This window comes from Vulpes vulpes, chromosome 3 (assembly GCF_048418805.1).
Source record: "Vulpes vulpes isolate BD-2025 chromosome 3, VulVul3, whole genome shotgun sequence".
NCBI classification, from domain to species: Eukaryota; Metazoa; Chordata; class Mammalia; order Carnivora; family Canidae; genus Vulpes; species Vulpes vulpes.
This window is the reverse complement of record NC_132782.1, coordinates 41792600-41807199: the sequence shown is the minus strand read 5'-3', so window position 1 is coordinate 41807199 and position 14600 is coordinate 41792600. Positions and strand designations below refer to the sequence as shown.

Below are 14600 nucleotides of genomic sequence, written 5' to 3'. Positions count from 1 at the left end.
CTCTATGTCAATTCACAGTTTTGTCTCTAAATATATTTTGCTTAAAATGGTAAGAAACATGTTTTTAGAAGTTCTGATTTTGGGGTTTCTTCTATTTGGGGGGAGGCTTCTTCTTTTTAATGGATTTAACATATTCTCTAGATATTAATAAATGTTGGTTTTCTAGATAACCAGTATGGGCTCTTCAATCCAGGTTTTGCTTAGGACCATTTCACAGTGGCGTTTATCATTTAGTCTGCCTCATGTAAATTGACTCCCCAATTAGAATACGATGCCCTTGACAGTAAGAATCATACTTCTTCACATTCAGTCCATCACAGTTCCTAACTCAGGGCTTGCTACCTAGGTGCAGTTTAAAAATATTTGTGGGAAGAAAAAGGGAAAAATAATAGTAAGCTAAAACTTTGATATGTTAATTTGATAAAAACAGGTTTTTAAAATCTTTATTTAAATTCAATTTAGTTAACATAGAGTATACTATTAGTTTCAGGAGTAGAATTTGATGATTCATCACTTGCCTGTAACATCCAGCGCTCATTCATAAAACATATTTCTTATGTATTTCTTCAAACACAAAAAAATGATTGACTAGCTTTGATTGACATAACCAACCTATTCAAACAGATTACTTGTTTAAAAGAATATAGTTCGCGATCCTGGAGACCCGGGATCGAATCCCACATCGGGCTCCCGGTGCATGGAGCCTGCTTCTCCCTCTGCCTATGTCTCTGCCTCTCTCTCTCTCTCTGTGACTATCATAAATAAATAAAATAAAAAAAAAATTAAAAAAAAATATAGTTGCTCTCCCATGACTTAATGACTCTATTTGTAACAGAAATGTTGGAAAGAGCATGGACTTTGCCATGGAATTTCAATTTGGCTGCCCACTAACTACTAGCTTTATAATGTCAATAAGCCTACCCATTTTCTTGAAATGCATCTTCTCCCTTGTGAAAGAAGACTGGTAATACTTAAGATTCCCGGTTTATTGTGAAGAGAGAATATATTTGAATAACTATCCTGCTTGCTTCTTACTCTAAGTGTGACCATGAGTAATTAATCTCTCTAATTCTCAGATTCCCTATTTAATGAACATTGATTAAGGCATTCAACAAATATCATTGAGCATCTACTAAGAATGAGACACTATACACACACACACACACACACACACACACACACACACTTACACTTACTTGTTAAATGCTATAATCTAGTTCTGCATTAAATGAAATACAGGAAGCTAGATGGCGATTTCTAGAGAAGGGAAGAAAATAAAGGCAAAGGGGTATGAAACAGTATGGTTAACATGGGAATGCTCTGACAGCAGGTTCCTACATTTAAGCTTGGAAAGTACACAAGTGGGTACCTGGCTGGCTCAGTCAGAAGAGCATGCGACTCTAGATTGTGGGGTTGTGGATTTGAGCCCCACACTGGGTGAAGAGATTATTAGAATGTACCCAAGAATGGGTGAGAATGATACTAAGAATAGGACCAGGCCAGAGAGAGCTTCAAATTATTTTGTGGACACCCTGAAAGGTGTTAAACAAAGGAAGTGACATAGATAGAATGCATTCTAGAAAGAAATTATTATAGCAAAAATGTGCAGAATCTATTCAAGAAGTAAAAAGGAGACATCGCCAGAGAAAAGGATAAATTAGAAGGCTGTGACATTGATCCAGGTAGAAATGATGCCCTAAATGATATAGTTGTAGTAGTGATAAGAATAGATTTGAGAAATATTTAGCATATAAAATAGGTAACACTAATTGGTTGTGAAGTTGAGTGAGAACGAAGAACCAAGGCGGATATTCAGGTCTCTGGCTGCTAACCCAAGCTCTGAAGCTAAGAGGAAAAAAGTGGGTTTTGAGAAGGGAACAAATAATAAATTCAGCTTTAGAATATGTTGAATTTGAGATTGCAGGCAGACGTGTCCAGAAAGCAAATGGATAAGTGAGCTTAGAGAGATAAGGGCTCATGATAAAGCTTGAGATATCTACAAAATATTGCCTACCTTTCAAATGAAGCTAAGGATTACGTTAGATAATGTATGTAAAGGGCCTAATGCTACAAATCACAATAAATAAAATAAATCAGATGCATATTTAGGTACCTCACTCAATAAATGTAATATCTATCTTATCCTGGGCAAAATTACCAAACCAATCTCTTTATTTAGATAGAGCCTGAAGTTCAAGCTACGGCTTAACTCATGCAGCCTCCCTCTAGATTTTAAAAAAAGCCCAATAAGCTGTCAATCTCCCAGTTATTTTTTCTTTAATCACTAAACTCTTGAGAATTTGGCTTAATGGACCATCCTTCTCCAACTATAACCAAACAGTGGACCTGTCCATTCTCTACTCTGTTGAATACCTCCGAATGTAAGGGACCTTACCAAATTCTGGTAAAATCTGTCCTAACATAAGGCCTTTGACTTAGGAAATATAATTTTATTAAAGATTTTTATTTACTTATTTGAGAAAGAGAGAGAAAGCCCAAGTGGGGGAGGGGCAGCGGAAGAGGCACAAGAAGACTCCCCGCTGAGTTCAGAGCCTGCTGCTGCCCTGGGCCTCCATCCCAGGACCCTGATATCATGATCCTCATGAGACAAAGTTAGAGACATCTGGCTGAGCCACTCACGCACCCCGGAAATATAATTTTTAAATCTACCAATATAAAAGTGAAATAATACAATTGATAATGCACCCCTTCAACATTCCATTCCAACTAAGGGATCCAATTCCTGACAACCTTGTGGAAGATAGAAAAGATAGGGAAGGATGGAAGGAGTGGCAACTGTCCCCTCTTTCATTTCAGTCTTCCCAAATCTCCCTCTCCAAGATCACTGAAAGTCACCACCCATCGAGAGAGAGCAAAACAGCAGGTGTTCCCTTCCTCCCTTCCTTCTAGTCCCTCCCTCCCTTCCTTCTGCTCTATGACTAATGTGGCGCTTGAACTCAGGACCCAGAGATCAAGTTGCATGCTCTATGGACTGAGCCAGCCAGGCACGCCAGGTCCTTTAAACCACTTCTAAAGGACTCTACTCATTTAATCTTTTAAAATTGACTTGCCTAAGCCAGTCAAAAAAAGCCTTACCTTTGATGGTAATTTCTAACTATGGATATCTTAAAAATATAATTAAGAGAATAGTATCTCCAAAGTTTTGACATATGCTGATAAATTCTTAAAATTCTTTTTCGTTACGTTCAAAACTTAAGCTGGATCAGCCATATACTTCACCTCTACCACGCCATAATATTTGAGAATTAAACTGATTTATTGCCACAGCCCAATTATAGAAATAATTAGGCCACTGTCTCTGGAGATTGAAGTCGTTAATGGATCATGACTCTTCTCAGGATGTGAAGAAGCCTTGTCTTTCAGAGGTGAGGATTATTGAATTAGTTCTTAATATCAAGTAGAATAATCCAGATTCTACTTTCCTTCCTTATAGTTAAACTATCCCTGAAAACTAAGCTGTATCTGGCACATTCGCATTAGAAGAAAAAACCTTTCATGTGACTGATAAAAGTCCCCAAATATATACCACTAATTTTCTAGGTATAAAACCTGATTTGAATCCTAGCTTCAAATCATTAAGATCAAAATTCCACAGTGAATAATGTTGGGCAAATTACCTATTAGAGCCACACTTTGTGAACTGTTGAATTTATGGACAATATACTTTCTGAAAATACCACACCTTAATTTTCCTAGTGCTTATACAATGCCATAGAAGAGGTCCTGTTTATGATCCCTTGGTTGTCTCAGGAGAAAAAGAAAGAGAAGTAATTTTCCTTATAATGAAATGAAAGAATTACTCCTCGAGAACAGTAAACAGGCCGTGAAAGGCCCCTGTCTGCACTGAGAGGAAGGAAGTGCTAATACAGAATTCCATGGCCTATATCCCTCTTTGCTGCAATTTAAAATAAGTAACAAAAGAAGAAGAAATACGTTTCCTTTAGTTGAAAGAATATAATTTACACATTAGGAATTTATTGACTACAAAGTTTAGGAAACTTTTAGAGTCAATACTCAGAAAGTGGAACTATGACCCCGTCTGGAATGGTTAAAGAAAGATTCCAAAAGCCAGAAGAAAGCCTTATAACACCTCTCAAAGCTGCTTGAGCTACGTGATCTTACCATGTTTTAGTCACGAAGCTTTTCAGTCCAACCAGATGCACTCACCTCGCTCACCAGCAAGTTAATGACTCAGAATCAGTCAAGATTTCTATGTTCTTTTCTCTTTCAGATTCTGATTCAAATAACATTATCAAAATAAATAAATAAATAAATAAATAAATAAATAAAAATAATAAATGAATAAATAAATAACATTCTCCTTTTTGCCTCCCTACAGTTTTGCATGAAGCACGCCGTACCTCTCCCAACCCATAACCAGTATGGTCTTCTGGAGAACCAGGATCTGTGAAATCTCCACAGCTCCCTCTTGCCCAACATTTAGTGTGTGGTGACAGTAACCACTGAAGTCCCATACCTGTAAGAGAAAAAATTGAGACAAGAATAGGAAATGTCTTCTTCAGTGGGTAAAATAACACAGAGTAACAGGATTATTTTAAACCTCTGTGTTTATGGGATCCCTGGGTGGTGCAGCGGTTTGGCGCCTGCCTTTGGCCCAGGGTGCGATCCTGGAGACCTGGGATCTCGGTGCATGGAGCCTGCTTCTCCCTCTGCCTGTGTCTCTGTCTCTCTCTCTCTCTCCCTCTCTCTCTCTCTCTCTCTCTGTGACTATCATAAATAAATAAAAATTTTTAAAAAATTTAAAAAATAAAAAATAAAAAAAAATAAACCCCTGTGTTTATATTCTGGATTAGGGCTGATTCACTTAAGGTCCGTCATAATTAAAGAAAATTCTCTCGCCATTTAAATATACCTGTTATTTTTATTACTCTGCTTATAACCCTATCCATCTATTCTAATAATAGCTGATTCAAAGGTTTTAAGTTAGTGTGTATTTTTAAGGAGAAGACTGTAAAATCATGTAGAGGCACATTTTGGAGTCTGTTGAAATTCTGGCTCTTTCTCTAAGTGTATCTATCTAAATTTCAGTTTCCTCATTTATGACACAGGAAACTTACTCCTCTGGGACATTTGGAGGATTAAACTTCTAATATAGAGCCTGAAACACAGTCTTTATGGATAGATTTCCCATTTTCTCCCAGTAAAATGTCCATTTGATAGTGGATGCCAGACCCAGGCCTACAGAGGCACAAGCACTTTTGAGTTTACTTCTTCAAGCAGGTGGTGAGGACCCAGGCCCAATGAGTGAACTTTACAACAGAACATCATTACGTCACTAGCAGTTAAAGCTAAGCTCTGTCATGAAACACTGTTGTTTTATCATTTACATAGAATAAGTTTAATTAAAATAAATCAAGCAATTAAATTGCATACACCCTTTGACTAGACTCCCTTTGATTTTCAACTTCTGGAAAATCATTGCACAGAGGCAATTATGTGTGTGAAATGGAATTATTTTGAATATTTTGATATTCTTAAAGCATTTGTCTATAAAAGCTAAATACTGGAATCAATCCAGTTGCTCATTAATAAGGGACTAAACAATCAGATTATGGAATATCCATACAGTAGCATATAATGTAGCCATTAAGAAGAATATGTCATTTCTAGATTTCTAAGCTCTGCCAAAACTGAACCAGCTATGGAACCTTTAGCAATTGCTTTATTTATCTCCTTGGGCTTTGGTTTCATCCTCTGTAAAACTAGCATAATAATAGTACCAAGGAGATATATATATATATATATATATATATATACACACATATATATGGGAGGATGTGGGGGGGTGCATTTGTGTGTGGGGGGTGTGTGTGTGTGTAAAGTGCTTAGGACAGTACCTGGTTCTTAGTAAACATGCAATAAAAGTTAGCTAACAATATTATATGCATTCATATGAATCAATGTCCAAGATAGAAAAATGTAAAATGCCGAACAACATATTATATTGGGCTGCCATTAAGAAAAAAATGCTGCCCTTTGGCTGGAAGGATACTCGAGAAACCAGTAACAGCAGTAGCTACAAGGGAGGAGCTGTGAACAGAGGTGAGAAAGAAACTTTCTTCTCACTGTGTAACTCTTTGATATTTCAAATTTTATTGTATGATTACATTAATTATTCAAAACATTAATTAATTAAAAATCAGGTACTTCAAAACCATGATAAATAGGGCAGTACTTTTAAATCCCGGATGACATAGGTATTGGTTTTGGGTTCTAAATTATAAATGAGATTGGAAAATGTCATTCATTCTTGTCTCTCCATGGAACATGTCCAGAGCAGTTCAACCTTGATTTATGCATCTTACATAGAGGTTGCCAGATTTCAGAATTCCATTGTGCTATTATGATAAAGACAAATATACCTTCAAAAGCTGTGATTATTCTACTAAATTCACATTAACTTCTAAGATTCAAGGCTTGAGCTGAGATGTTAGAGGGTGCACATGCTCGTCATCTATGTCATTTCATTTTCCTCTAAACATGGCTTTCACCAAACCCACCTAAAATAATACCCACAAATAGGTATTGTGAAGATCTGGCTGTCCCCAGGTCCTATCAAGTCCCTTAGCTGGGACTATCTGCAAGCTTTTAGCAACCGTCTGCAAGTCTTCCCTACTCTGGACCCTATAACCAGATAACATGACAAGAAAGCGTTAAAAGGAACCTAGTCTACTTGTTTCATTTCTCAGTTCAGTCTTTTACCCTCAGGCTAGTAAGTGGGATACTCACTTGCTCCTCTTGCCTAAGCCTGTCTAAAATTCCAGTCCCAGTTATTCTGGTTTTATTCCACCTTGACTATTGGGGTTGGACTTGTCCCATTAGCTTCACACATCTTACCAGTTCTCCTGAAACTAGATTACTTAAACCCACGCTCCTAGTCCTTGCCTCAAGCCATTAACCTTCCCAAAGGCCCAGTTCTGTTGACCTCCAGAGATTCCCATTGCAACCCCCCATAGCACTTCCTTGACACTGACAGTTGCCATTCTGGAATCCCCCTGAATTCCTGGCTCCAACTTCCATCATGTTCTACCCACATATCCAGATGACTTTCCATTACCCTCCCTTGCAGCCTACTTGCATGCATCATACACCTCACCATGGAAGGCACACCTAATTAACACCCTCTGATTCTAGTTATGACAGAAGTTTGAGAACCATTCAAAGCTTATTCTGGGAAACTGCCTTCTGTTGCCTCCGAGTGTCACAAGCCATCTCCAATCAAAAACTGTCATTAGTGTCAGAGCTGAGGGGAGCAGAGAGGATTCACTGGTAGACATGACTTCAGAGAACAAATATCTAAGCCTTGCATGAAAATGTCGTTATTCTTGCAAAGTAAAATAGCACCTTTCTCCCAGAAGAAATTAGTAATAGTCACAAAATAAGAGAAATGGAAGTATTAAATACTGTTAGTTTATGATAGTAAATAATATGATTGTTCTTCCTACTATCCTTCTTTACTGTCTCACTTCCCCTCACATATACGTGCAAGTTATAACATGGGTTGATCTTAAAATATTCATTTGCCCCCAAATTTACATCGATGCCATTTTAAAAAGTTTACTTGGTTGCCCTGATTTCTCATTTTATAAACTGAGAAGAAAACTAGAGGCATTAGCTGAAGCATAGGAAAATTATTTGGACTTTTTATTCCCCAAAGTAGTCCTCTATCCAGAACACTGGAAAAGGCTTTCTGAGATAAGTAAGCCAAGTTGCATTTTTAGTCTAAATAATTTATTCAGAAAGATCATTTATTCATTTTCCACAGAGGCTTTTTTTTTCCTAACAGCTTTGTTATTAGATGGTGCAGGTTATTTAACTCTTCTTGCCCCGTCTTTCCTCTTGCATGGCCAAAAAGGCAAACACAAATAGAGCTATAGCTACGTCTCCTCACATAGTATTTTACCCTCCTTGTATGTGAATAGAAGAGCATCACTGTGTTCTCACCTTCACCGTCCCATCTGTGCTGCCAGTCAAAAGCCGTGTCTCATTTGCATCAAGGGCCATCGTGCTGATTTCTGCATTGCCATGGCAACCAGTAAACTGTTTGATTTTCTGCCCAGTGTCTATCATCCAGAAGGAAACAGTAGACCCCACATCAGAGCTGACTACCTAAGAGAAAATAACGTTATAAAGAAATGAAATATAGTCCCAGAAAACACCATTTTTATTTCAATAAAAATACCTAACCCATGGATTTCCACTACTGAGATCCCCCACCCCCACCCCACAATAGTTAGAGACATGTTTGTGATATATTTTCTTTCTTTTGGTTAAGCTGATAACATTTCGATTCCTAAGCCAGAACAGAGGAAATGAAGTCATGGTTCTCTTTACCAGCAAAGATAGGAATCTACTTCCCTTACCCACTGTTCAGCTGACTGTCATAGAGGCCATACTGAAACCAAATCCTACTGAAATAAACTTAAAAATCTTCTCTGTTTAGATGAGAAAGCTGATTTTATTAGTCATGGTGCTCTGACACCATTCACTATAGGAGAAGAAGTGTTTGACTGCATATCACCCTCCATTTAGCATTCAGAAAAGAAACCACTACCAGACATTATGGGGGGGTAGTGAATTTTAACAAACTGCTAGAGCTGTCGCTTTCAATGCTATTAGTCCCTTTTCTCCCTTTCTCAAGGTTCTGTATATATTTTTACAACTGAACACAATTATTGATGGGCCACTAAAAACAAAGAACACAGGAAGGTTAAATATAAATCTGCATATACACTCCAAGAGGAAGGCAACAGAACAAAGGCCAGAAGCGATAGGATTATATATAGTAGCCCGACTGTGAGAAATTTTATGGTGGCAAGTAAACTGCTAATTTCAGCTCTAGGTATTTAGTCATCCTTTAAGAAAGTAAAATCACCCCCATCCATATGACTTTGGGCCCCAAAAGAATGAAAAAGCAAGCAAACAAAAAAATAAAACACTGAACAAACAAATAAGTAGATAGGAAGTTGCCTGAAGCAACATCCAGACTTTGAGAAAACTTAAATCTTGTCTTTATCAGCACAGGTACTGATTACCATTGTATAAACGTAAATTTATCAATGATATGCTACTTTGAGCATCGCATGTTTATAATTAAATAGGTTCAAGTTGATCGAATGTATATTCAGAAGGCCTGGATGGCTGGCCATCATGTGTGCACGCGTTCATTCGTTTTTTGGGCATGCACTGAACATCCACTCTGTGGCCTGCTCCATGACAGCAGCAGGGCTTCACTAATGAATCCCTGCTCTGAAGGAATCTATAGTCTAGGCTTGAATATTAAAATCACCTGGGGAACTTTAGAAACCATGACTGTACACCAGATCAGAGATTCTGATTTAATTGAAGGAAGGAGCATTTTTTTTAATGAGCTTCCCAGGTTATGCAAGTCCACAGCCCGGGTTGAGAGCTATTGGTCTGGATAGAGAAACAGACAAGAAACAGATAAATTCCAAACAATACTACAAGTTTAGAGGGCTCACCCCTGGCTGCAGTAGGGGCACAGGGAGGAAAATCCAAAATCTACTCACTGGGATGGGGGATGGGGAATAAAAGGTGAGGAGGGTCAATCTACAATTGAAGAAAGGAATATGAATTTATCGGATGCCAAGCCCTTTACACTCACTATCTCACTTTATCTTTATTAAAACTCTGTAAAATAAATAACGTTATCACCCTCATTCTACCAGTGATGAAATTGAGATTCTAATCAGCTAAGTACTGTTCCCAAGCTTATATAATGAGGCTTGAATCATGGGCTGTCTATGGCAGACACATCATAAGGCCTTCTGTATTCCAGCATAGCATCCCAGATAATTAAGAGTGTGCTTAGAAGAGAGAACTTGGAGAATATTCTAAGCATGAGAAGCAATATGAAGTGTAATGCAGCCAGAGTGGAGATGATGAGATAAATAAACAGTGCAATGGCAGGTGAGGCAGCAGGTTGGTGACAGATATTGAAATCCCTAAAGAGCAATGCTAGAGATCTTAACTATTGAGAACAAACTGATGGCTACCAGAGGGGAGGTGGATGGGGGGACGGGTGAAGTAGGTGATGGGGATTATGGAGGGCACTTGCTGTGATGAGCACCGGGTGCGAATGGAAGTGCTGAAGCACGGTACTGTACACCTGAAGCTAATACCACACTGTGTGTTAACTAACTGGAATTGAAATATTAAAAAAGAGCAATGTCAGAGAATAATGAGTCATGTGTGTAAAGTTCTTACTGGGATAGGGGCCTTAGCTCTTATCAGTGGAGTGTATGACTCAAAGTTAGCAGCAATCATTGTACTTGAGGAGGAGGAGAGCAATACGGTATTTTGTTGTTGTTGTTGTTGTTGTTAGTTGGTTTGTGAAGATACTCCTGGCAGTGGTGTAGAGAACAAACCGGGGCTGTAGAAAGACCATGTGGGGGCTGCTGTATTAGGTCCAGGTAAGAGATGTTCACCCAAAACAGCAGTTCAGAGGCTAAAAAGAGAGGAGAGACTGGAAAATAAAAGGATCACCATTGAGCAAAGAACTGATTGTGAGCACATGATGTCTTGTAGCCTTTTTTTTCCCCTGAAATTACAACTCGGAATCAAACAACTTTTTAAATGATGTAAAACTGTTATGTATGTTACACATGGTCTCTCACAAATTCAAAAGTAGCTTAAATATTTAATTACCATTGTTCAACGATAGTATAATTTCTAGGACAAAATTGCCCAAACCTGAAATAATGTGACATATCTCTTCAATTATCACTCCAGGTAACTGCCTGGTTTCTATTTGCTATTTGCTTTTTTTCTTTTTTCTTTTTTTCTTTTTTTTTTAGATTTTATTTATTTATTCATGAGAGACACAAAGAGAGTGCCAGAGAAATAGGCAGAGGAAGAAGCAGGGAGCCTGATGTGAGACTCGACCCCACGACCCTAGGATCACTCCCCGAGCTGAAGGGAGACACTCAACCACTGAGCCACCCAGGCGTCCCTCTTTTTGCTTTGATTTGTGCAACATGCCTGGTGGTTAGAGCCCTGAGTCTGAAGCTAGGATGCCTGAGTTTGAAGGTCAGTAGTCTGACCTTGGGCTCAGTGCTTAACACCTCTAAGCTTCAGTTCCCTCCCCTACAGACCAGAAGGAGTCACAGTAACCATCTCAAACCATTTCTGAGAGGTTTAAATAAGCTAATATTTGTAAAGCACAGTGAATGGTATGCAATAAATGAGCCATAAAAGTTAACTAGTGTTACTATCCTATTTAAGCTTTATTTCTCTATTTTGGGTGATACCACTTTTCATATCCAAACCAATGTAAGAAAAATATTTAATATCTTGCTTTCTTTCAACCATGACAGTGAATTTAGACAATTACAGCTTTAGAAAGCAGATTGTAGATGTACACTGAAATCTCAAATTATATCACACTGGTGAATTTCTCATATAATTACTTAGGAATCTGAATTGTATTCATTAAAAACAAAACTGTGGAAACATAATTTTCCAAGCATGAGTGAAAATGTTGACAGTTTTTTTTTTTAAAGAAAAAGTTAAAGGTTGTGAAGACTTTACCTATTTCTATTCAAAATGTACTTATTGAGCACTTACATGTTAGGCATTTCAGTACAAAAAGATGAACATTCTCTGATAAAAAAAGGGGGGGGGGCAAAGTACAATGAGACCATGTTCAAGGAAAAGACTTATTTGCTTCCTGAGACTGACATCGCCCACAATACAAAGCATCTAATCATCGACTGCCCTACTTTTATCTGCTGTAGACATTCAATCAGGAATTAGTAACTCCCACATTTTGCTGCTTTGCAGCAAAACTCTTCCTCCTTTGACCACCTGGCTGAGCCCTAACATACTATTCATCGGCTTTTAGCACCTTTCTCTGCTCATTTCATAATTGCTCATGAAACCTGAATCAATAATGGCAACAGTGGATAGCCAGTCAGATCTCATTTTATGGCAATCTGCCGTAAGGTGGAGTCTCCAGGAAAACAATGTGTTGAAAACCGAGGGCTGACCATGTCTCAGACATACCACCAGCATCAACCAGACTCTTCGGTCACTATGACAATATCAAGAATACAAGAATAGCAAGGCAGGTGGAAAGACTTGCAAAGTTTGGTGAGAGAGGAGTGCATTTAACATCACTTGGCAGGTGAAGGAAATGGCTTGACTACAGGACGGTGGAGACTTTATTTTTAGCAAGCTGTGATTTTCTCAGGAATGGAGCTCAGGGATAAGTATTGGCATCATATTTACATGCCAGATTTTGAGGAGACCAAATCTCTTCAAGTTTTCAGTTCATTCCTGGCTGCTTCTCACCAGGCGAGACCTCAGCCCATGAGGACAGGGCCCCGACAGTCTGCAGAGCAGAAATGACACTCCCCTAATAACTTCCCTCTAGTGCAAGTGGCCCTCAGAAGCAAAATGTTGTTCTCTGCCTTGTGTACCCGAGTTAATAACCATTTAGGAATATGTGGGTCTTCGTGTCTCCCTCATCTGAAGCTGTCACAGCCAATGAGACGATTCTAAGAGATGTGAGGCTGTATCCATGTCCCTTAATTGTCTTCTTGTATTCCAACAACAGTAGGCATTTTAGTTGTCTTTACATGCATTCCAAGTCCTAGGTCTAAGCAAGAAGGGAAATAAAAATTACAGCAGCGGATGTCACTGGCTACCAAGGGATGAGGACATTTGATTTAATTGCTGTTTATAGTTCTGTTTTTTAGTCAGTGCTGTTTGTGGCCCCATAATATAAAGCAGGTTACCAACTTTATTTCTATTGTACATCAAATCTCTAGAAGTTACATCTTAGTAAGTAGTGAGGTGAGGAGAATGATGATATCTAAGTACTGGTACAGAAAAAGGGCCCAAATATTTTAAGGCAGCAATTCTCCATTTATAAATCTTATTTATTACCTCTTTTAAGTTAATTTGTAGTTTGCTCTTTCAAATTCATTCCTTGAGTTTATTGAATACCTAAAATATGCAAGATGTAGGATCTGGGCGTTGGGAATTCAGCAGTGAGAAACTCCTGCCCTTATATTTATTTAGTGGGGCTAGAGAGGCACCGAGATGAGAAAATAAGAGGAAAAAAAGCTATGTAGATATAGAAATATATAGGTAGGTATAGTCTAGCGGTGATAAGCATTATGGAGAAAACTATAACTGAGACAGAGGTAGAGATCAGCAGGAGTGAATGCAAAGCTGGGGGCTCTGAGAAAGCCTAGGCAAAGGAAACAGCAATGCAAAAGGTCAAATCACCAGGCACCCACAAGAACTAGGGTGCAAAGTCAGAAGAATATCACTTCCCTTTTTTTTGGCTAATATTGATTCCTGCCTTGTTATTCCTGCCTTGTTCCATGTATGTTTCTATACCTTATCCTTTGTCCTTTACAGAAAATCTAAAAGGGAGGTATTACAATCCCTATTTTATAGATAAGAAAACTCTTGTTTAGAAAAGTTAAAAATCCCTTGCTCAATGCAAAGTTTTGGGGAACTCTGAGTCTAAAACCTCACCACTTCCCTCATTCTAAACAAATAACTGAGAAAACATGACGTCAAAGAGTAGTTGAGACTGCATTGGACTCCAGGTTCTGGTTCTGCATGCTTAGGAGTCACCCATCCTACTAATAAGTACAAATCTAAACAAACTAAAAAAAAAAAATTGACAACTCTTATTTTATCAATAATAGAAATGAGGTCGCAGGGCAAATTGCTACCCCCAGAATTGGAGAGATCAACAGACAAATAGAGAAAATTACAATTTACCAGAGCAGGAACTCATGAACTGGAAAGTCCATGGGAAGCAGCGCCAAGAGAGGAAAACTAGAACCACAATTGATGAATTGCTGGAGGCTCAAAGTGGACAAGTCTGAGAGTTAAAAATGCCAAGGGGAGCCAGTCAGAGGGGGAGCCTCCACAGTATTATCACTTTATCGACCAGGATTTTACTGTAATATTGGAGAAATATCCCCTCCTGCTTCTGGCCAGGGCAGAAAGCAAGAAACTATTTCAAAATACATTAGAGTAATTCTGTTCTTCCTAACAAGGTCTTCCCTCAGGAGAAACTCACGAGGGCCTCACCTGCTGGTTTTAACAATGTTTAACTGATCTGAGGAAGGAAAATACCAAATTCTAGCTGGCTCTATCTTTCTTATTGGACATAAGTGTGGTGGACAACTGAGAAGCATATGTGAAAAAAAAAAAGGTAATAAAAACTTTTTTAAAAAAGCATATGTGAAGTTCACAGTCCAGAGACACAGGCTCACAGAAGACTAAGACCTAATGCTAGTACTCTAGAATGCTTCTCCACCCCCACACCCTCACTGCCACATTTCTAAAGGCATATTACAGAGTTCTTACTTGGTACCTTATGTCCCACTATCAAGAAGAAATTACAAAACATACTAAAAAACACAGTTTGAAGAAAGAGAGCAAGCATCAGACTCAAGCATGGCAGGGATGTTGGAATTATCAGATCAGAAATTTAAAACAACTATGATTAATATGCTAAGGCTCTAATGGGTAAAGATAGCATGTGAGAAGAGATGGGTAATGGATGCTTA

The 14600-nt window shown here is 38.4% G+C and overlaps 1 protein-coding gene across 11 annotated transcripts in view; it reads right to left on the bottom strand.

Annotated features, from left to right (window-relative positions):
• Positions 1-14600, bottom strand: part of WDR49 (WD repeat domain 49) — a 126747-nt gene that overhangs the window by 47757 nt on the left and 64390 nt on the right. For all 11 annotated transcript variants that reach the window (XR_012000387.1, XR_012000388.1, XM_072752302.1 and 8 more), the window contains 2 exons: positions 7987-8151; positions 4383-4498 (listed from right to left, as the gene is read on the bottom strand). Coding sequence is in view for 9 of the 11 variants with exons in the window: in XM_072752302.1 (XP_072608403.1) it covers positions 4383-4498; positions 7987-8151 (281 nt within the window). In the remaining 2 variants the exon portion in view is untranslated. The remainder of the gene's footprint in view (positions 1-4382; positions 4499-7986; positions 8152-14600) is intronic.